A 23,991-nucleotide genomic window follows, 5' to 3' on the forward strand; every position below is an offset into this window, starting at 1 on the left:
AATCCCCCAAACCTTTAGCTTAAAATCTGAAATTTAAAAATTCAATTATGATCTAAATTCTTTTATTGACGTCATCCCTTTGTGATCACAAACGATAGCCAAATTCTTTTATTGACGTTGCTTAGAAATATAAAATTTTCAAATTCTAATTCATACTTCATGAAACTAATACCGTAAAGATTATTTCTAAAAAATTATATCCTATGAAAAGACTTGGATTTTTTCTTTCTGGGGATGGGCTGCTAATGGCCGTATATGGTTATCGGCATCGCCTGTGTGGATTGGATTATGCTTATCAATCAAGTGTTTAGCCTTACACCCTGGACCTGTGAATCGGCCAGAGTGGGCTATTTCATGTTTTTTCTGGGCTTTGAGGAAGTTTGAAGAGAATTTACCGTTAAAAGTTCTTGATGCCATGTTTATGTAACCATTTTTAAGTTTATTGGAAAGTGTGGTTATTTTTAAAAAATTTTTATTTAAAAATATATTAAAATAATATTTTTTTTATTTTTAAAAAATTATTTTTGATATTATCATATTGAAATGATCTAAAACTACTAAAAAAATTAATTTTTTTAAAAAACAACACTAACCTTTGTAAATTTGTTTGGTTATCAACATGAAAAAACAAAAAAAAAGAAAAAAGAAGAGGTTACTTGGTAACGAAATATTCCGAAGAGAAAAGTTAGAACCCAATCGTGAAGACCAAGTAAGCATTGGATTGCATTCGATGCTTTCTTAATTATTTAATATTCTGCTGAGTTTTCGTTCTCCTCCGTCATTTTGCTTTTTTGTTTTCTTTTTTCCCAGCCGTACATAATACAGTTTTCTCCATTTCTCTCCGTTTAAAGCTGTCATGTTCACTTAACTTGGGCAAGCTCAAATTCTTCCGTCTCCTTCCGCTTCAACAAATACTACTCACTCTAATGGTTTATGGAATTGTTCATGTAAATTTATTTATTTATTATCACTCTTGTTTTCATTGTAAGCTGTAACCAGTTTCCGTTATTGTGTGCCTTAATAGTTTTAGTGGTACCTTCACCTTTCTCGCTCTCCGTAGTAGAGTTTGATTGGATGGCTTGAGAGATGATATCTTGAAATTTGATCAATTCTCTATTACATTTGAGCTTCAAATTGATCTCTTAAACCCTGCACTTGAATTTTGATAGCAAATGTCATTGCAAACGCCAGACTAATAGAGCGAGATCTTCGAATTTTGGTTATTTTTGTCCTAGATAGGCCATATAATAGTTTCTAGATGAGTAAATAGAATTGGATTCTGCAGAAACAGATTTTAGTGATCTTTTGTCGTTAAGTCTTTTCGACGTGTGCACGCATTGAGGTGAATGGATATTAGCACAGATGTTTAGACCAAAGGAGACTTACCGGGACATAATCATCTCGAGAGGCAGTGGAGAAGGTGAGGAAACTTCGGACTTGAAGAGTTCTCAATTTACAGAAGGAAGGGAAAAATCAATCCATCCACCCATTGAATCTCATTGGCGTCTCCGTTTTCCGGAAGAAAATAAACCATCTTCATTGCGAAAACCAGGCATCAAGTCAATGTTAAATTACCCTCTCAGGATTCGGGACTCCTTGAAGAAACTTGGAAAGAGCAAAAGCTTGCGAGTAGTCCTTGAAGGAGTTCATGATCCAAAAGATGAAAAGCTTATTGATTCTTTCCGCGAACTGCTTTTTGTTGAAGGTCACTTAACGGGGAAGCACAATGATTATCATACTCTTTTACGGTAAGTTTGATGGTATCAGTTTTAGTTTTAATGATAAATTACACAGAAATATTCTTAGTTATTGACTGCTTATTCTATCATGAGTCGATGGTGTTTAATGTTACATGCGTGTCAGGTTTCTCCGAATGAGAGACTTTGATTTTTCGAAAGCAAAGGACACATATGTGAATTATCTCAAGTGGCGTGAGGAATATGGGGTTGATGCAATTCCAAAGGTGAAGGCCGAATTTATTTGTTACCAAACATCGTTTGACATTCAAATCGAACCTTCCCTTTAAATTCGACCTCCACCGAATCCTCGATCTTAACAAGGCTCGACTGTTGCCTTTGTCTGTAAATTCTTCGAGGGATTCATTTGTTTGGAACTCACTGCAGGAATTTAAGTTCGAAGAATATGCAGAAGTAAAGAAATGTTATCCTCATGGATATCATGGGGTTGATAGGTATGGAAGACCGATATATATTGAACGGATTGGAATGGCAGACATTAATTCCCTGGTACAGGCAACTACCATTGAAAGATTTGTCAAGTATCACGTGTCCGAACAGGAGAAGACATTAAATTTGAGATTCCCTGCATGTTCAATTGCAGCAAAAAGGCATATAGCATCCACCACAAGTATCTTGGATGTAAAGGGAGTGGTGAGTGTCACATATCCTGTACTTTTAAGTCATTCCCTCTCTCGTTTCTGTTGATGTCGGGGGAAACATAAAGTTTTCTTGATACTAATTTTAGTTCCAAGCTTTTCTGTGGCATGTCCTGATCAATAGTTTGATTCTTGCCTTTGTTTAGGGCATGTCCAATTTCTCAAAGCCTGCGAGGTGTCTCTTCATGGAAATTTTGAAAATCGATAGCAACTACTACCCAGAGGTAATATTTTTGTTTAAAGATTTAGAGATAGTGTTTAATATTATGATATTAGTTGTTTTTTAAAGTATGTTATATTTAAAAATTGATGAAAATAATATTTTTTTAATTTTTTAAAATTTATTTTTGATATTAGCATATTAAAATAAATAAAAAAATTTCAAGCAAAATTTTTTTTAAAATTTTATAACACGGTTCTCTCTCCAAAAATAAACATGTTCTTAATGTAGAAGAGTTACGATCTTTTAAAATCAAGGAGAAATGAAAAGAAAATGGTACTGTGATATTATAACAAGTCCAGGACTTCTTGTTCAGTTTCAATGTTTTCTTTTTCAGCGAGCATAATATTTATTTTGAAGTATCCATCTTTTCAGCTAACTCTATTTTAAATCCAATCAAAGTTTGGTAAGCCCTCGATTTTGTGAAAAAGTTGCTTGAATTTTTTTATTTTGAAAAATTAAAAGTAAAGGGACTTAAACTGAATTTGAAGGGGGGGCGGGGGGGACATGCGGACCTTTCCTTCTACACCACCGTGGAGGCAACCTTTTTGAAGAATTATGCCTTCATTTTTTTTTTTGTCAAAATCTTTGTCGATCCCTTTAGTTTGACAGTCATATAATTTAGTTCAAAACTTTAATTTGTTTATATTTAGATTCATAGATTTGAGAGTAAAAAAAAAAGTGACTACGAAACTAGAGAGATGAGGGAGCAAGTTATTAGTTAAGATTAGTGTAATTATTTTCAATTCAATTTAATTTTTATAAAAAAATAATTAAATTGAAATTTTTTTAGAAAAATCAAAACTAGTTAAAATAACTGATTTTAATTCGGTTTGATTTGGTTTTTAGAACCAAATCCGGTTCAAACTAATTTAGTTTGATTTTTTTGGTTTGACTCGGTTTTTCTGATTTGACTTGATTTTTTCTTCTCTTTTGATTTCAGGCTTATAAAATCGAAACCGAATAGATTGATTTTTTTAAAATTGTAATCTGTTTTTTCATGGTTCAATTTTTTCTATTTCTTTTAATTTTTTTAATTTAATCAGTTTTTTTTATCACCTTTAATTGAGCTTATTTTAGCAACAAAAACAACTAAAGTCAATATAAATAATTTCAAATGATGAGAAAGCATTTTAAATTTTTTATCATAATAGGATAGATATATCAAGACTCGAGAATACTTATGATTTGGGATGATTTTTCAGTTTTTTTACTGATTATAAAATGTTTTGAGCCTAAAAATGAGTTTAGAGAAGTTTATAAGTGTTTCTTAAATGTTTTTATATAATAAAAAAAAACATGGAAAATAAGATTTTCTAGGTTAGGGACGTTGAACATGCTTTTTTGGCTATTAGAGGTGGTCGGGGGCTCACCGATGACGACACGTTGCCTAGTTTTTTTTTTTTTTATTAACGTGGGGTGTCTGGGTTAGCTTGCGCGTACCACGACTAATTCCCACGGCCCACTGAATACCCTGCAAACCCAGCAGGCAGGTAAGGCAGCGCGGGGCTGACAGGCGTGCAACTCCAGAGCTCGAACCCATAGCAGCGGAAGGAGCGAGACTCCTGCCACCGCTAGGCCAAGTCCTTCAGTGCCTAGTTTTATTTGATTAGATGGGTGAACGGGTCTCGTTTTGTGGGGCCATGCATGCCTCCCTTTTTGGGTTATGGCCCATGTTCCTTCTAATTTAACTTTTTAATCAATTGTGCTCTTCTATTATCATGAAACTGGGCATAATATATCTTAAACTTCCATTAACTAATTAAACATGTGTGGTCCCTCTAATATGATTTGTAAGTTAAGCTAAGATGGATAGTAAGTTACGCAATTTGTGAGTGTTGAAGATTAATAAAGCCTTATTGAAAACTACAAATTAATGAATACCATGAATTACAAATCCTAAAATAGATTAATTTTTTAAATATATATTAATGTATTGATATATATATATAAAAAGCTTTCCCATTGTTCTGTTTGTGCAAAGCAGGATGGGGGTTATGCTTATGTCCAGGAAGACCAAGTGGTGCTGTTGTTAAGCTTGGCATGTTCCTGATTCTATGAATTAATATTAATTAATAATCTTTTGCTATGGAAATCCCCAGACTCTGAATCGGCTCTTTATAGTCAATGCTGGAAATGGGTTCAGGATGCTGTGGAAAGCACTCAGGGCTTTTCTTGATGCGCGCACATTAGCGAAGATTCATGTAAGGATTTTTCTCCCATTGAAAAACACAATTGCAATCCCTTCTCAAGCTGCATGAATCGCGTGTTTGTTTCAATTGCAGGTTTTGGGATGTAACTATCTAAGCAGCCTGCTTGAAGTTATTGATCAAAGGTGGCAAGTTTTTGGCACTTGTATTACTGTTCTGAAAAGCATGTGCATGCTACTTTTGGATCTGAATGTTCCTTTCACTTGTTAGCACCGCTAAGTTTTCCTATTTTCTTTCACAGTAATTTGCCAAGTTTTCTTGGAGGGAACTGCACATGTTCTGATTATGGTGGTTGCCTGTTTAGTGATAAAGGACCCTGGCAGAACCCAGAAATTGCAGAAATGCTTCAGGTTATCTTCTTAACTACCATGAAATACTTTCTTTAGGGTAGTGTTTATTAAAATGTTTATTAAATTACTTTTCAAAATGTTTTTTTTTAATTAAAATACATTAAATAATAAATTTTTATATTTTAAAACTCATCCGAGACTTCCTGTGAATATTTAACTTGTTCCCTGCAGTTGACTTCTATAACAGAGGAGATTTACAATACTGAATCAAACAGAGGTGTCGCTTCAGAGGAGGCTATGGTAATTAATCAACAAATTATTCAACATTTCTTATGACACTTGCAATATTGATCAATTCATTGCCTGCAGGCTTCTGGATTGGTGCTTTTAATAAGATACGATAAAATTCGAACCTATCAGCCAACATTTGACTCGCTGAATAATGCAGGGTACTGGCCAAAATGAAGATTCCGGTGATGCAAGCCTCACCCGAGAAGAACACAGAGAACACGAGGATACCAAAGATGCTGGAAAAACCGAGGCGCAGAAAATCCAGGCACTAGAACGTGCACTTGTGGACACCAACAAAGTGAGTGATATTCACATAACTTGCTTCGGACAGGAAGTAGTGATGCTGAATAAATCGGTTGTGTTGCAGGAAATCCAAGCACTGAAAACTGCTCTTGACAGCACGAAGGCGGTGAGCCTAGAAATGTTTGTGGTGTCCTGCTGCCAATTTAGCTCTCATCAAGTTTTGTTTATCTAATCATTCCTTTCCCCCCACAGGTGCTGGAACGACTTGAACAACAAATAAAAGCATTGGGAGTCTAAACTTCTAAGCCAGCTACTTAATTGCTTGTCGAGGAACCATTTTCCTTAAATAAATAGATAAAAAATTACCTTTACTTCCACGTGGAAAAAGATAATGACATTAGTACATTATTTTTTTGTTTAGACAATAGTATGTGCTGAATTGAAAAATTAGGAGATAATAATAGAAGTTCAAAGAAATAAAATACTCCTTTTACACTTCAATCCTATTACATTACAATTATCAAAAAAAAAAAAAAAAAACAAACCGAGATTTGCTAGGGAGATAGAGACAAAACATATGAATTGTAACCATAATATTTTTTTTATAAAATAGATCCTTTTGCTTGTATTATTTTGATCCTTGGATTATTTTTCTTTAATATATGTTTGGTGGTATGTTTTGAATGCTTAAATAAGGGGATCTCACAGTATTGAGAAAATGATTTGTCACTCGTCTCATGCTCAGTTTAGTAAAATTCATGAAGTTTTATTAATTTAAAATAATTAAAAAAATAAAAATTAAATTTAAACAATAGATAAATATACAACTCGTTTTTCTTACTAGAATAGAGAACTTGATTGCTTATGCAAGGAAAAGGTTCAACCCTTTTTCTTATCATTCGATTTTTTTTAATTTAAAATTGGATTTAATATTGTTTTTTAGTTACCTAGATATAGGAATATCTTAATATGTTTGGGATGAAATTCTAATTGTTTGGGTCATTGATATTCTGACTTTAACTAATGCATGTGGCTCATTCCATTCTTCAAAAATTATTTTTTAATATATTATTAAATTTGCCTTATTAAGACCTTTTTTAATTATTTTAATAATATCAAAATTAAAGTTTTAATATATTTATTATGACTCTTTCTTTATCTCTTTTTCTTCTTTCCTGTCTCTTCCTTGTCAACTTTAGCCTTTAATGCATGAAAAAGTGCATATGAAGAAAAATATGGGCATGCTAGGTAGCAATGCTACCTGTTTGGGCTGGGCCTATCAAATAGAATTTCTAATTATTTGGATGAAGTCCGAATTTCAAAATAATTTTTATAGTTGTAATTTTAAAAATATAATTATTTATAGTTAGTTAGATTTTAATATGTGTTTGATAAAAATTATAATTGAAATTTATATACAGTAAAAAACATATATAAAATATTTGGTGGAAGTATAGTTATGGACATTTTTTAAAGTATTTTTTAATTGAAAATATATCAAAATAATATTTTTTATTTTTTAAAAAATATTTTTGATATCAACACATGAAAATGATATGAAAACACCAAAAATATATCAATTTGAAGTAAAAAAATAAAAAAAATTTAATTTTTTAAAAAAACAAACAGGGTTTTACGAAACTTAATAAAAAAATATATAAAAACTATTTAATAAAAATTATATTTTAAACTTAATTTTTTAATGAATATCACAGCATAATAGTACAAAACACTTTTGGTTAGTTACCAAATACCATTTACTGTAAATACAAAAACCGGTAAAAAACAAATGCAACCTTATAGCCGATCGGGCCAGCCCAAAAAATAAGTTTTTTTTTTTTTTTTTCTTATCGTCAAATGTACAGTTTCATTACTACATTTTTCGATTCTCTCCCATTATATCTTGGTTTCAACGTTTCCTCCTCCTCCCCTCTCCTTTTTATCACTATCTGACGCATGTTGGTGAAATTATAGAGAAAGAACGTCATCAGTCACATTGATGAGGCAAGGTGGGAGCGACTGCTATTGACTGTTTGGGCTCAAGAGAATAGCGTTCTTACACCTTTCGAGATTAATTTAAAACTTTATCAGAATGATGGTGACCTGTTACCTGATCCCTCCATATACAGGCAATTGGTGGGCAGTTTGAATTATTTAACTATCACTCGACCAGATATTTCTTTTGCAGTACAACAAGTCAGTCAACTGTTTGGGCTCCTCTCTCTTTGCATCAAATGAATGTGCGCATTGCAGGTTTGATCAAGCGGTTGAATTTCTTTCATGGGATAAAGGATGGTAATTCGAACTCATTAAAATTGAGATTTTTCTTCTTTAAATTTCTAACTCTTTATTGAAAATAGAATTTAATTTTTTTCATTTTTTAAATTTAATTTTAACACTAATACATATTAAAAAATAATAATTTCAAATACAAAAAATTATATTTTGACAAAACTTAAAGTGTAACCTCAGTTGCAAATGGGGTTCAGTGACTAGTGCCTAGATTGACTCTATATTCAAATAATCAAGGGATTATTTATTTGACCGGAAACAAATCTTGGCGTGAGAATCGTTCTATTCTTGCAATTGCTCTTCACGAGAAGTCATACTCACATTTTAAAGGTTCCAGTAGAAGATAGTGACGGATGCAGATGGAAGAATGTATGTTGTATTCAAAAGGCTAGAATTCTAAATCAGTCGAAGAAGATGCGGTTGTCAAAGAATTTATATCAGATGCTTGGGCCATGCTTGCGGGTGTAATTCTATTTTAACCTTTTCGATCCACTGATTTGGTTTGAAACTCAACAAGTTGCGGTTTTTAGAATGAACGGCCTAAGATTAATATCTAGCAAAGTGTCAGGCATCGAATTCAAATGTCACTGCTTGATTATTCACTCACAGATTCTAGTACGGCAGGCAAGCCCCCATTGCGACTGCTTAATTGTTCACCTTTCCGTTCTTCGTTAGTACTTTTCAAAACACTTGAGCAAAGAGGGTGTTGGCACATCTGGGCGAGGATTATTTTTTCCTGCGATAATTCATTACAATTAACAGGTTATAGTGATGCAGATTAGGTAGGGTGCATGGATACATGCCGGTCTATTACTGGGTAGTGTATGTTTCTTAGAAATGCTTTAATTTCATGGAAAGCAAAAAGCAAGACCGAATCTCAAAATCTTCCACAAAATCTGAGTATCGAGCTATGTCCTCTGCATGTTCTGAAATTGTGTGGCTCGAGGGTTTACTATGTGAACTTGATTTTCCTCAGCACAATCCTACACCTCTTCATGCTGATAACACAAGTGCTGTTCAGATTGCTACTAATCATGTGTTTCATGAACGCACTAAACATATTAAAGTTGATTGTCACTACATTCATGAAGCTCTTGATCATAATATTCTTACACTACCTCATGTTTCTACCGAGCATCAGACAGCTGATGTCTCATGATTGACAAATTGATGCTTCTTGATCGGCTAGCATCAATTTGAGGGGGGATGTCAATGTATATGATGGCAAGAATATCAATAATATATGATAACTAAATTGTAACAGAATATCTTGTATTTATTGTATTTATTATAGACAATAAATTAGGGATTAAAGACAGTAAATTAGGGATTATTACATGTATTTTAGAGGATTGAATTCTAGGAAGGAAAAGAAAATAATTTTACATTGAAATATGATATTTGTGACAGAAATAAGTCTCCGAAAGATGGATGAACAATTACCTTAAGTCATGTGCAACGTGGTTTAATTGATGTATGGATATTAGAGGATTATTCAAAGTGCCATGGGGTGAGAAAATATATATACACTTCCCATTTCTAATTTTCCATCAATAGCATCAGAAAGAATCGTTGTTTTCTGTGTGCCAACTCATATGGGGTGAGAAAAAAAAAATATATATATATATAGCATCAGAAAAGAATCGTTGTTTTCTGTGTGCCAACTCCCCGGTAAATCAAGAAAATCCAAACACTTCAGTGTAATCTGAGTTGGGCATGCAAAAGAATCGAGCATGTGCCAGAAAAATAACCAAGTAAAAACGTTCAATTTTAAAGGAAGTCATCATCACCATCCCATTGATGAGCAGTAGGATATGCATTCTCGCCCCTGGCATAAGAATGAAATCCCAACCAAATCATCATAAATTAGCTTAAAATTGTTTGCTATGCCAGCAGTTTCAATACAACAATACAAAAATGAATTGAAAAAAAAAATCGTGGGCTAGGAATCAAAATCAGATAAATGAAAGGTTAGGTTTCAATTGACCAAAACTCCAGTGATTTGTTTTTTCTCTTACCAAATAGCCTGCAGTTAATCATAACTTTGGTCTATGGTGTCACTGTTCACTAAGATTCAGCTCTATCCTACTCTGTTTGATTAAAAAAATGAAAATGTAATATATAGTATATAGTCTTAGTCTTAATTCCTTTTCCTATGTTATTTGGATGAGGAATTAATAAATAGAAAATAGCATACATGCCTGTGGAAATCGATAGATGAACATACAATACAGCTCTAAGAGGAGATTCTACGAACAAAACCGCACCTGGATATATATGGTTAACCATCCCTAAAAGCAATCAATATTATTCATATTTTCATCCGAGAAAGACTCCTTAGCAAGCTCTTGCAAAGTAATATCGTCCATATTGAAAAGCCCATCATCAGCTGGCCTGTCTAAATTAGGTCCAAGGTCACTAGACATTGAGAAGTAAGCACTACTATTAGGAAGATGATCAAGAAATCCTTGGTCCTGGCGCAGTTGCTGTGCGTTTTCCCTCGGTTGCTGTCGTTCTTGCATCTGAGATTGCCCATGATAATAAATGTTGTCAAAAGGTGCCATTTCTGCAGTCGCGTAGCTATGATCTTGTGCACTCCCAAGTCCAAAATTCAAGTTGATTGGACCCTTTTGGTTCCCGATTGAAATGGGATTAATAGGACAGCCAGTGAATTGTTGCACCAAGGTTCTGAAATTTGCGGTGGTGGCAGTGAGCAGGGTGGTTGGTGTCTTCTTAGAAGCTCTAGACCTCCTTTTGATTGGCTTCGACCCACAACCTTTAGAGGTCAACGTCTGATCACCAGCACTTGATGTAATTGAACTGCTTGGATTTATGATATGCGATGCACCACTGGTTGCAACATTGGTGGCATCTGAGAATCCAAAGGAAGGTGTTGCCTGTCCATGAATATTGGCTTGTTCATAGAGTTGCACCCAATCACTCGACGAACTAGCCATAGAGTCACTCACGGTGGCTCTGATTGTAATCTTAAATTGCCTGTCTGGCACTCTATTAAGCCGTGTTATTTAGCATGGAGAGCAAACAAATACAAATGTAAACCTCAAGTCATATATATACTGAGAAGACCATCTGCAGTCAAAGTAATTGTGCTTACTCTTGACTATTCCTTGGGAGAGAGACAAACTGGGCCACTAAGGCCGAAGCGAGTGTAGTTTCCTGGAAGCAACAACTGTTTTTGTCAATGAGATCACAATACCAGAGAGTCAAAATCACCTTTAGACTTTTAGTAGTTTATCTTCGGGTTCATTCGAGATGGTCTTAGCTTCTTGGTCAGAATATCTTGCTTAAATTAATATAGATTCATCAAAATAATGCAGCACTGCTTTTTATTACCGTGATTTGCAACCCCAAACCACCACCTCTCCCTTATTAGTTTCTTCTGCGTCAATTCTCCTCGTCGATATCAAACACCTGGCCCTTTGTTTTGAGAAACCAAAAGCAATGCCTTGATTTTCGAAACAGTTCTATAGCCTACACAGAATAATAGATGTTGAAAATTATATTTATTCAACCAAAGACACTGCTGGATCAAGCGTCTAAGAATGACCACCCTTGGTCTCTTTTGACTAGCATCAAACATCCTAGTGGGTTTGAATGTACTCTTGTACCTTCAGATAATAATTATTCAACCAAAGACATTGTTGAATCAAGCGTCTAAGAATGACCACCCTTAGTCTCTTTTGACTAGAATCAAACATCCTAGGGGGTTTGAATGTACTCTTGTACCTTCAGATTCAATTCAATGCAAGAGAAGTAAAGAGGACGTTCCATTTCCCTTCGTTCTTGTTCTTGTATTTTTCCTTTTTTTCTTCTTTTGTATTTATTCGTTAGGAATATGTTTCTTCTCGGATACTTTAAGGTATAGTTTAGTTATAATAAGAAAGATTAATTTATCAAAATATTTAAAAAACTGTTGTCGATCAGAATGGACCAATGGATGATTTCCCCATTTGACTTTGGCAATTAATGTACTTAGTCATTCATCAGCGCACGGTATTGATTGGTATTTTTCAACTGTCATAAATGTGTTTCTTGAATTTCTTTTACATGAAATTGAGGTATATATATGTGCATGTACCGGATCAGCAATTCATTAATGTCATGATCTTGTTTTCGAGGGAATATATCCACCATGTAAATTTCTTGGGAATTCCAGCTCTTAGAATTATCAATATGAACATCTATTGAATTAATGAAGGCTGCTAGCTAATGCAGGACAGGGTTGAAAACGATATATATGTCCTTTATTCAGTATTCGAATTTGCTACTGATTGATGTTTTGTGCCGTCACTCTCCCACAAAATGGTATCAGCAGACTAATCAATTCTCTCGTTTCACATAAACCTGATGATCGATGGTATCGAAGCTTTGACGTAGGCACTGATGTATATTCTGTTTTTTTTTTAACGATTGGCTGGGATTATGAAGTAGGCAGTGGCGTTTATTTTATGGATTAGCTAGGATTTTGTTCCCATTTAAAGCAAATGCCCTGCTCTCTATGATTAAGGATTAGTTGGGCATTAGGAAACTGCCTGGAAATTCTATGATTCCAACAAGGTTTAGCCACTAGATAGCTTTCAAAGCAAGCAGGTGGAAGAGATGTGGTTTTGACCAAAGGTCATTTTCCAGGTCCACAACAGTGTCTGAAAGGCATGTATTGATTAATTAGTTGACTATCAACTTTGACGTCCTTACCGATGGCCATGTTTGTAGGGCAGGGAGTCGATGTGTAGTTTAAGCAGGAAGGCAACTTCATTAATTGATCCTCTTACAAGTCAATTCTATTATAATGCCGTTCAAAGCGATTGCTTCAGAAATTGAATATACACACCGCCCTGATTGTTATCCAAGACTTGGAATGATTATTTACCAACTTCCTGTTTTTCGCTAAACTATGTTTTTGCCCTCGTAGATTCTTCAATGCTCCACTTATACCCCCCTAGTTCGGTTCTTCCCAATGTTGCCCCTTTAATTATTAAAAACAAAAATTGAATCTGCCGTCATTAATTAAGTAAAAAGATCAAATAGCTAGGTTTTTTATTGTCCCTTCTATTGTTCATTCATTGTTTGTCCTTTTTTCCGTGCTTCCCTTTTTTTCCATCACCATAATTTTTTTTGTTATCTGATTCAATCTTTACGCAATGCATTTAATCGAGATTGGGCTCTATAATTTACTTTGATTGGCTTGATATAAAGTTCTACCAGTTTGAAAAACATCTTAATTTGAAGTTGGTGCTTAATTTTGTGAAAAAATAATTTGAAGTGTTTTGTTTTACAAAGGACTAAAGATAAAGGCACTAGCATTGATATTGAAAAAAAGAAAAAATGCAACCCTATTTTGTGACCGAGAAGAAACTAGACATGGAAGCCAACAGAATGAGAAAAAAATAAAAAGAAAAGTAAAAGAAAACAAATTAGTTGTTATAATCATATTTAAGCTTCATTAACATCACACAGCGTTTTGAAAGAAAGACTCCATCAAAACAATACTAATGGGATCAAGAAAGGCCGGCATCAAAGGTTGAAGGAAGTCGCGAGTGCCACCCTCATATGGCAGCTCCTCTCACATGCTAGAACATCTAATACATATGCCGGGAACTTTTTGCTTTGTTTGTATAATTTAGTCCTTCATTTTTAATAACTTTTTAATTTAGTCTTGGATTTCATCTCACCCAAGTTCAAGCCCTTCTTTTTTCTATCTAGTCCTTAATTCTCAAATAACTTCAAATTTAATCTCGAAATCCACTCCATTCAATCCTAATAAAGGCTTGTCATGGGGAGGGAAAAGAAAGAAACAGCTAGCTTTATACTAAATAAGAGTTGACTTTTAGTTTGTTCAGATTTTGCTTTAGTTTGTCTGAAATCTAGAAATATATATTATCTCATAAAACCTTAAAAAAAAAAAAAACTCAAGAAACAAATTCAAAAGGTAAGCTGTTGAATATTGAGGCGCAAGATTGGAAGTTTTGGGAAATAGAAGGATAACAGTGGAAGGTTTTAAACTAATGGCTAGAATTGAAAAGCCTTCTGTTTTAGGTGGCCTTACTCAATTACGGAAAAAAAAAAACACCCAGAAAGTTGAAAGTTGAAAGCACATCTTTCTAGAGAGTAGACAAAGCTGTGGCGTACTACTTTTCTTTCGTCAAGTGTGGAATGAAAGCGAGCTTCAAGTGTAGTGTTGACTTGGACCACAGCGGTAGGTGCAGAACAGGGACCGGTGAGATAAACAATTTTCCAGATCGAACTTATCATCTCTCCGATAACAGTTGAATTATATGAACGGATTTACTGCCAACAAACCTTTTTAGACTTGACTTGGTCTATATAATATAATACTGTACATGTTTCATCCCATACATAAAGAAATTTGATTTGATCACTTTGCGGGTGTGGCACCTTGGTGGACTGGTGAAGATTGCTGCGCCTTCATTCTACCAGCATCAATCAATGATTTTATACTCTGATCTCTTGCTTCTCCCACACAGCCATTGCATTTGTTCTCGAATTTTATCTATAATATTGCCTGTGTCAAAGCCCACACGGTTCATGCGGGTGCCTTGTCTCGGCTATTCAAAAAATAAATAATTATTGTCTTGATGTGCTTACTTCCCGCCTTGCTGCTACTGTGGCAGTTTTGGTGCTGTGATCTTAATTTATTGATTTAAGAAAAAAAAATAAAAATACTGCAGCCATATCCTCCCACCTCCTAGAGTCAGTTTCACACGAACCGGAACTCACTTTAAAGAGAGAGAGTCCCGTTCTGAAAGCCAGTTGACAAGCCTCTTGCGCCGTAAGGAGGTCCAGGTGACTTCAACTCTAAAACCCTAGGTGTACATTGTCCAGCAATACAGCATCGCTGGTGAACCAAGCCACCCCAACAGTAGTTTCCACGAATTCTTTCAATGTCCAGAAACCAAGATTATTTTCACATCAATTAACTGTCAGAGTACAACAAACGAAAGAGAGAGAGAGAGCGAACCAAACCCTTTTCATTGAATGGGAAGACCACAAGAAAATACAACAATGATGACATTATACAAGTACATTTACATTTCGGGTAATGAATTGCATCCCCTCGGCGTATAACAGTGTGGGAAAGAAAGAAAAATAGATACAAAATTGAGAATTTTATGTGCCATCCTCCTCTTCATCTCCGTTTTCTTCTCTTTTTTTTCCCTACAGATCTGACACCTAGAGTTCTTGTTTCTCTCTCTTTCTACTCCGTGGTTATTTCCAAGATGGTGGCAAGTCCAGGTTTTCTGTATCTTCGAAGAAGGAAAGAAGAGCACACAACACTCACAGATGAGAGAGCCATGCAAGCACCGGCTACCCGTGGTGGCGACATGATCTCTAGAGAAGGGATCTGACAACTACAGCTCTTGTTTTTCTCTCTTTCTACTCCGCGGTCATTTCCAAGATGGTGGCAAGTCTGGGTTTTCTGTATCTTCGAAGAAGCAAAGAAGAGCACACAACACTTACAGATGAGAGAGCCATGCAAGCACCGGCTACCCATGGTGGCAACATGATCCCTAGAAAAGGGAATAGAGCCCCGGCAGCAATAGGTATTGCGATCACATTGTAAGCCATGGCAAAAATATAATTCAGTCTAATGCGAGTGAAGGTTTTTCTTGAGAGATCAATGGCTATGATTACATCCTCCAAGTTATTCCTCATCAACACGTAGTCAGCAGCTTCAATGGCAATATCCGTCCCTGCCCCAATTGCCATACCAATATCTGCAGCAGCTAGAGCAGGCGAGTCATTGATGCCATCACCCACCATTGATACGATGCTTCCATCCTTTTGAAATGAGTGGATAACATCAGCTTTGCCAGCTGGCATTACTTCAGCCCTGACATCTTGAATGCCCACCTGCTCAGCAAAAAGTCTTTAGGTTTACTTGAAAAGAAAAATGAACAAAGAAAAAAATTCCCTTCCAAACAATAGAAGGAAAACTACAGGTTATTTACATTACAGCCAAAATATAAAGCCCACCCGATGTAAATCGAATTTTTTTTTTTTCACACAGAAAAATAGCTTAAGTTTGGTTTTAGCCTCCAAGTAAGTAGGCAAAGTGCAGCTAAAATCAGCATATAAAGAGCCATATAGCATAATAACAATGACCAACATGAAGCTGGTGATGGAGCACTTTGGTTCAAAAAGAGGCCTGTTAATAACAGCACAAATGAGAGGGAATGAGCCAATGATGCCAGCAATCAACAGTTACTTATTCAGCAAAACTAGGAAACTATTATGGTTTCATGTGGGTTCCACAATCACTACTAGAACTGTTTGAAAACACGTTGTAGTGCAAAATTTTCACTTCATGTGAAGTATTGAAAAAAATCATATCGGTGAAGATTAAAATGATAATAATTCTGCCACAGCAAAAGGTCAGACATCAATTAAGGAAGGACTTTAGATTCTATTGTCTTGTGGGATCAAGAGAAATAGTAAAGATTGATCAGAACCAGGACGCATAAATAGGGAGATCATATTTCCACAACGTTGGTGTCTAGTTTCACGAAAGAGGGGATGACAACAAAGTGATTGTTTCATTCAATTCAGTCATGGATCTACAAACTGTTCAAAATTGTGTGAAAATTTCTTTGTGAAAGTAGGTCAGAGTTTCCGGAAAAAAATTATGTGCAAGGTATTATAGAAAATATACTAACCTCCTTAGCAACTGCGCGTGCTGTCCTCCAATTATCCCCTGTCACCATGACTGGGTTGACACCCATTTTCAGAAGGCCCTCTATCACTACAGCAGCTTCTCTCTTTAATGGATCTGCAATCCCCAAAATACCAATTATGTTGTCATCAAATGCAACAAGGACACCTGTCTTTGCACTTTCTTCAAGCTCTACTACAAAATGTTCTACTTGGTCTGGAATGGCAATTCCATTCTCAGTCATAAGTTTCCGGTTACCAACCTGTTAAGAATACAGTCCTATGAGTATTCCCGGAAGTGATTGAACATTTTTCTCGAGATTCAAGCTGTAATGTGTTACATATTTATTATGCCAAGGAACTCACCAAAACTTGTTTTCCATCTACAAAGCACTTCACACCTCTTCCAGGAAGAGCCAAGAAGTCTGAGACATCAAGAAGCCACCCAGAGATTGCAGACTCTCTGCTGGGGGTTTGGCTGGTTGCTGAAGGTTCATCAAAGAAATGGAAATGACGTGCATATTCCACTATTGCTTTTGCCAGTGGATGTTCACTGCTAGCCTGAGACATGTAAACAAGGTAATGGAGAATCAGAGATTGTTTTTATATTTTTGAGTGGGGGGGGGGGGGGTGTTCATAGGTTGTGTATGCACACATCATAATCATCACACGCAAACACATGCAAAGATACATTTGACAAGCAAAAAATCACCTCTGCAGAGGCCACCCATCTGAGAAATTCTCCACGGCCCATTCCAGTGAAAACCTTTGCATCAGTAACACTGGCTTTTCCCTGGGTTAGAGTACCTGTTTTATCAAATATCACGTACTTAATCTTCTGGGCCCTTTCCAAAGCTTCTCCTCCTTTTATCAGCACACCATTGTTAGCCCCAACCCCAGTAGCAACCATGACAGCGGTTGGTGTTGCCAGGCCAAGTGCACATGGGCATGCAATTACCACAACTGAGATTGAAAACATTAGGGAAAAGACAAAGTAAGTGCCATTTTCTGGAAGCCATTCTGCTGGGTAAGCTCCCAAAATTCCACTAATGTACCTGCAAACAATTACAGAAAGTATTTAATCAAAAGAATTTATGAATACAACCATTAAAAAAAATAAGATGCCACATCAACAAAGCAAAACAAGCGATGAACTTACCAGCTAAAGAATGTCACCAAAGACAATCCAACAACTATAGGAACAAAAATGCTTGCCACCTGCAATTCATAGAGACATCTAGTATAAGAAGAATATTAAAGAGTAAGGCAATCTGAGTACATATCTGTCTATATGCATAATAACACCAATGATTGCCTAAGGAAAAAAGAGTGGCCAGAAAGAAATGAACAATCAGATATGTATATAAAACAAGACACAAGTGAGAAGGTTTTAGCAAGTAATGTCCAAACGAGATAAAATATCCTATTGGTTTCCTTCTATCCGAGATCTAGCAATACCAGTAATTCAGTGGAGGGGAACAGACAAAGAAAAACTGGATTACGAGATTTAAAAAATTGACTGAACTTTTATATCAAGTAATACATAATCCCCTTGACAATTTATTTGTAAAAACAGCCAACAGCAACATGAACTATAAAATATTCCAGAAAGACAAAACTGGCAGTCTTAAAGCCAGTTTTTATTCTGATCATAGCAGTGTCTCCCTCATCCCAAGAAAACTAGCTCAAATTAACATTAATACAACTGAAATTGGACCTTTTTACATCAAAATAAGAGACAATTAAGCTAATGCATAGCATATATTTGGCACATAAGAATATGGATTGGCAATTTAGCAAGGACATGTTTGGCAACAGCAAACAAGTGTTTAACAAAGGTACGGTTTACTTAGTGCATGAAAACTCATTCAGTTACTACAGATAGGCAAGCAACAGGAACTGCAATTCTTCCCAAAGCAGATGGCATATTCCATAAAAAATTTCTACCAGAAGAACAATAGTGGTAAAGTAGATCCAAGCCAAAGCCACTTGGTGATACTTACATAATCTGCAAATTTCTGAATTGGAGCTTTGGACATCTGGGCTGTCTCAACCAAACTAATTATCTGGCTCAAAACAGCATCTGATCCTACTTTAGTAGCTTTTATGTGAAGAGCGCCGTGTAAATTCATCGTACCTCCAATAACTGATGAGCTAATTTCTTTCAAAACAGGTGCAGATTCACCAGTCACCATGCTTTCATTAATGTAACTTGAACCCCATACAACCACACCATCAGCCGGAACTTTGGTACCAGGAAGAACTTTTAATGTGTCACTAGGCTGAATAAGTAATGAATCTATTTCCCTTTCTCCAATGCACCTTCCACCTAGAAAACGAACCAAAATTTACTTAGAGTATGGCTGTGATTGCTTTTTAAAATATTTTTCACTCATAAATGTATCAAAATAATATTTTTTTTATTTTTTAAAAATCATTTTTTATATCAGTGCATCAAAATGATCTAAAAACACCAAAAAAATATTAATTTGAAGCAAAGAAAAAAATAAAAAAAATTCAATTTTTTTCAAAAGCGCTTTTGAAACGCAAAACCAAACAGGGCCCTAGCTTTTCAATGGTTTTGGTACTTCATTTTTATTATTTTTAGCCTGATTAAGATTGAGGGGAATTTGTCTCTGTTTTGATATTGGCTATAGCTCATTGTGAAAACTTTTTGATGAGATAATTTCAAATCATATCTCAGGTGCAAAAATTTAAAAAGGAAAGATCGAAAAAATACCTTTGTCTATGACAACCAGCAGTGCTGTTGCTGGAGCAAGTTCTACTAACTTCTTGATAGCATCTGACGTTTTCCCCTTGGCAAGGCACTCCAAATACTTCCCCAACAATACAAATGTAATCAGCATGGAACTTGTCTCAAAATATGTTGGAGACCAAAAGCCAGTGACTGCACCATATAGTAGTGCACAAACAGAGTAGAAGTATGAGGCTGAAGTTCCCAATGCAACTAAAACATCCATATTGGTTGAACCATTTCGAAGGGCTCTACCAGCTGCCACGTAGAAGCGCTTCCCAATTACAAATTGAACAACACTCACCAATGCCCACTTCAACCAATCACCCATTAGGAAGGGTCCACAGCGCCAGAGCAGCAAGGAAGACAACAGTGGTACATAAGGGCAAATTACTCGCATGAAAAAGATGGGAATCTGGATACAATTCATCAAATGCCAATAATTAATAAAACAGTAAAAAATAAAAACAGACCAGCAAAGAAACAAACAGATGCCTATATGGGCTTTCCAAGTGTTCAAAGAGAAGATGTCACCATTGCAAGATTCCCAAAGAATGTATTAACATATAATGCCTTTTCAATTATCCTCAGTCCTTGGAAGAAACCAGGAGATATAGTGCGCACACTTGTGTATGAAAGCAGGTAGACAATGATACCAACTGTAAACTAACCTCAACATACTCACCAACCAACCAACCCCAACACACACACACACACACATAAACATAAAGAAAGAAAGAAAAAACATTAGAAGTACACTATTGAAGAGATAATCAAAACCATTAGCATGTTAAGAAAATACTCACACTAAGAAACAGGCTGGAAATGAAAAGTCGGAACATAACAGAGGTCTCTCCAACATCTTTAGAAGTCATTCTTGAGTAAGGATTAATGGGATGTAATTTAAATTTCCCATTGCTCCCTCCCTCAACCCCATCAACCAAGGATCTAGAACCTAGAACTTCAGGGTCAAAGAGAACTTCTAGTTCACTGGATATCCAGATGTAACGGAATTGTCTTACTCCTTTAAGCATGCTCAGTATTCCCTCTAAAAGCTGTACATCCACCTCACTGAATATCCCAGAAACTCCAAGTACAATTTTATCATGTTGACTGCTCTGTACAAGAGATGCATCAAAGCCAGCATCTTCAATAGCATTCACTATATCATCTTTGCTAATGACAATAGGGTCATACTCAACTTCCCCTAAAGAAGTAGCTAAAGCCACCACAGCCCTTTTGACACCAGGAAGATCTCTCAAAATGCCTTCAACAGAGTTTACACAGGCAGCACAGGTCATACCTCCAATTGTGAACTGCCCCAAAAGGGTTCCATTTGGCTTTGTTTTTAATTTAATGGGTTCAGATAGAATCTCTGCTTCAAAGCCTGCATCCTCAATTGCATTCTTGATATCGTCATCCTGAATTCAGAGGCATTTATAAAATACATCAGTACATTTACATTAACAGCGGTTAAGCCACACAAAGTAAAAGCCCATGCAGTTCACTTAAGCCATTCAGAGAAGGAAACCATGTGACATAAATCTCTCACAGTTATATAAACATCTCAGCGATCCTGTTATCTAGGTGTCTTTCAACAACTGTGGAAACCCTCTTTCATGAGCCACAAATATATAACCTTGACATTCACTTGAAGCATTGCAATCAATCTATAAAACATACAATTTACAATTTTTTTGAGTACCTGAATATTTCAATTTACCAAACCACCAACCATAGCAAGAAATGTATTCAGAAAATGGGGACCTACAATTTCAAAGTCGAACTTTCTGAGTGTATTCAAAAAGGGAAATGTAAGAGCAAGAAATCTTTAACCTGAATGCATCCAGAGTAAGTGGTAATATAGGATGTCCTGTTGTTCTGCTTTATCAATAGCAATGTCAAATCATACCTTTCTCATCATTTAGGCCTAATATGTCATCTTAGATCTTTTCTAACATCAGAAGTACTGTAACCACAAAGAAGTTCCTCAATCAAGTCTATATGATATATGATCCATGAATGTACATTAAGAAAAAAATTAAGCCGTGGTTGAAAATATATGACCTCAATAGCGATAAGGAAACCAACCTAGAGCTTAATAGTCAAAAGTAAGATATTCAGCTCGGCTTTAAAACTTAGAACATTCAGTTCGAAACACCATGCTATAAAAACAACTTCCAATCCACCATCATCTATAACCAAACCCAAACTGAAAATCTAAAACTATTTCACATTGAGCAATAAAATATGATCCAATTCAGCAAAACAAAATTTCAAAATAACCAAAATAAAATCAAAGCTACTAACTAATTAAAAGCTAAGAATCTCTAAGAACTAACAATAACTCATCTCCTACTTAACAATCAAACGCCACAAAAAAAATAAAAATTCAATCGTAATATTTTTCAATTTAGCCACCGCCGAGAATACCAACCTACCTTAACCAAAGCAGGGTCGAATACGACGTCAGCTTTATTTTGAAGCAAAGCAACAGAAGCTCTGAAAACCCCATTAACGCTCTTCAATGCTGATTCAACAGAATTGGAACAAGCAGCACAAGTCATCCCTGTAACTCTCACTTGAATTCTCTTAAGCCCATCTTCATCGATCACAATTCTATGCGAATTATCATTATCTCCAAGGCTTTCATAAGAATCAAGAAGCCTAACATCCTCCTTCATGTCATCAGCATCGCCTTCGCCGGCGGAAATCATGGCCGGAGGGGATTTCAAAGTTCCAGCAACCTGGGCTAACTGTAGGTCTCTCATTCTAGGTGACGTCAATTGGGGTCACACGCAGAGCCAACCTCTTTTTCTCTAGATATATCAGAGGGAACTGAAGTAATTAAAACGGAAGATTGAGAGAAGTTGGGAGAGAGAACGGCCAGAGAGATGGGAAGAGGGAGAGGGCTACGAGGGAAGATTTATTGGCTGGGACATCGACTTTTTTTCAACTACGACTCGGAAAAAAGAAGTTGTGTAAGTACATAATTGCCCTCTGTACTTGCATGGTTGGTGGTTTTGTAATCTGTACTGCCTCTCTGCTTCAGCCTGTGGGCGTCTCTGTCGCTTCCGTTTATAGTCTACACCTAATAATTTACAATAATTTTTATTTAGTTGGTTCGTCCTTCTTTTTCTATTAATAAAAAAATAGTGTCCTTGTATTTTAAGTGTTCCTGCTCAGACATTGACATTTGTATTTAATTTGAATGGAAAAATTAATTTAAATTTAATGTATTGTGAAATTTATATTAAATAATTCTTATAACCATTATAGATCGAGTTTGTTTCAGGGACAGTTTAGTGTAGCAGTTTAACCACTGTTTTGTTAATTTTTAATTTTTTATGTTTTTTAATAGTTTTAATATATTAATATTAAAAAAAAAATTAAAAAAATAAAAATAATGTTATTTTTATATAATTTTATTTCTGCTATCATATCAAACACAGTATCAGCAGCAGCTTATCTCTGAGAGAAGATGCATTAATGGACATGATCGCCGCCAATCTTTTCTTAGCATGACCATTTAAAGTGTTGTCTGCGTGAGCAATCTTGATTAAGTGACCATGGTCATTTACAAACATTATAAGAAACTAAAATAGCTCTGTATCCACGTTATTATTCATTACCTCACCTTTTTTATATATTATGGATTAGAGTAGTGATTTTTTAAAAATTTATTTTTTATTATTTAACTCTTTTAAATTCAAATTAATATCTAATTGCATATTTTTCTAAAAAAAAATATTGAATTGAAAGATAAATGATTGAAGTGAAAATAACAGATAAAATAAATGACGACATTGAAATTTATTTAAAAAAAATTTTTAGTCCCTTATCTTTTTTAGCTCTTGCTTAACCAATCACTTTAATTTAAAAAAATTTAATTTTAACATCAAATTTTATTTTTCTTATTTTTTATTTTTTTAGTTGGGTAAAAAAGAGGGACTTCTTGGATTTAAAAAATTTGTTATTGACCATGATTTTAGCAACTAAAATAATAAATTTTTTTGATAAAATAATTTTATATAATGAAAGGAGTTCGAATTAGGTGTTTTTTTATTTTGAAAGTAGCTAAAAAGTATATCTAAGTTTGGAAAGATTTTTTATTTCGAGTTAAAATTAGATTTTAAGGTTTTTTTATTATTATTTAAGGTTATAAATTAGCTTATTAAGGTTTTTATGGTATTTTCTACGTATTCAAGTCAAAATAAATTGCAAATCATTTTCTATATTAAAAGATATAAACTCTATTTTATTTTATTTTGTTACCAGATAGGTTGGAACTAGAGAAATCTATGCAAGGTATTATTTATTTTTTCCAAAACAAAATAAAATAGATGGTTTGTCATTTATTTATTCCTGTTAACTTAAAAGAAAGGATTAAAGGCCTGCATGCATAGGGGTAAGCCTTGATGAGCCTAGAGTTGGATCTGACTTACCCGATCCAATAATGTTTTACTTCTTTTTTTTTTAATAAATATTTTTTATATATATCTTTTTTAGACTAACTTTTAACTTTATATTTTAATTAATACATTTTATTTGTGTTGTTTTTAACTTATTTAACCTTTTTTAAATAACAATTATTTTTAAATTAT

At 34.8% G+C, this 23,991-nt stretch overlaps 3 protein-coding genes across 3 annotated transcripts; 1 reads left to right on the forward strand and 2 right to left on the reverse strand.

The window, feature by feature from the left end:
* The first annotated feature begins 632 nt into the window (after positions 1 to 632).
* Positions 633 to 5,946, forward strand: LOC105133292 (phosphatidylinositol/phosphatidylcholine transfer protein SFH11-like). Its single transcript, XM_011037222.1, has 11 exons — positions 633 to 1,748; positions 1,864 to 1,963; positions 2,124 to 2,390; positions 2,542 to 2,619; positions 4,718 to 4,819; positions 4,901 to 4,950; positions 5,067 to 5,175; positions 5,347 to 5,415; positions 5,564 to 5,704; positions 5,774 to 5,815; positions 5,902 to 5,946. The coding sequence occupies exons 1-11, from the start codon at positions 1,363 to 1,365 to the stop codon at positions 5,944 to 5,946; spliced, it is 1,389 nt and encodes a 462-aa protein (XP_011035524.1). The 5' UTR covers positions 633 to 1,362.
* Positions 5,947 to 10,039: 4,093 nt separating this feature from the next.
* On the reverse strand, positions 10,040 to 10,995 carry LOC105133256 (uncharacterized). The gene has a single exon (XM_011037168.1). The coding sequence runs from the start codon at positions 10,896 to 10,898 to the stop codon at positions 10,233 to 10,235; it is 666 nt and encodes a 221-aa protein (XP_011035470.1). The 5' UTR covers positions 10,899 to 10,995; the 3' UTR covers positions 10,040 to 10,232.
* A 3,938-nt stretch (positions 10,996 to 14,933) lies between these two features.
* On the reverse strand, positions 14,934 to 22,322 carry RAN1 (copper-exporting ATPase / responsive-to-antagonist 1 / copper-transporting ATPase (RAN1)). The gene is made up of 9 exons (XM_011037169.1): positions 21,829 to 22,322; positions 20,194 to 20,808; positions 19,373 to 19,802; positions 18,636 to 18,961; positions 17,792 to 17,850; positions 17,345 to 17,687; positions 16,999 to 17,193; positions 16,638 to 16,895; positions 14,934 to 15,834 (listed from the first exon to the last, which is right to left on the reverse strand). Exons 1-9 carry the CDS (start codon positions 22,156 to 22,158, stop codon positions 15,358 to 15,360), a joined length of 3,033 nt encoding a protein of 1,010 aa, XP_011035471.1. The 5' UTR covers positions 22,159 to 22,322; the 3' UTR covers positions 14,934 to 15,357.
* Between the last annotated feature and the right edge of the window lie 1,669 nt (positions 22,323 to 23,991).

Source organism: Populus euphratica, unplaced genomic scaffold (assembly GCF_000495115.2).
Source record: "Populus euphratica unplaced genomic scaffold, PopEup_1.0 scaffold110.1, whole genome shotgun sequence".
Lineage (NCBI taxonomy): Eukaryota > Viridiplantae > Streptophyta > Magnoliopsida > Malpighiales > Salicaceae > Populus > Populus euphratica.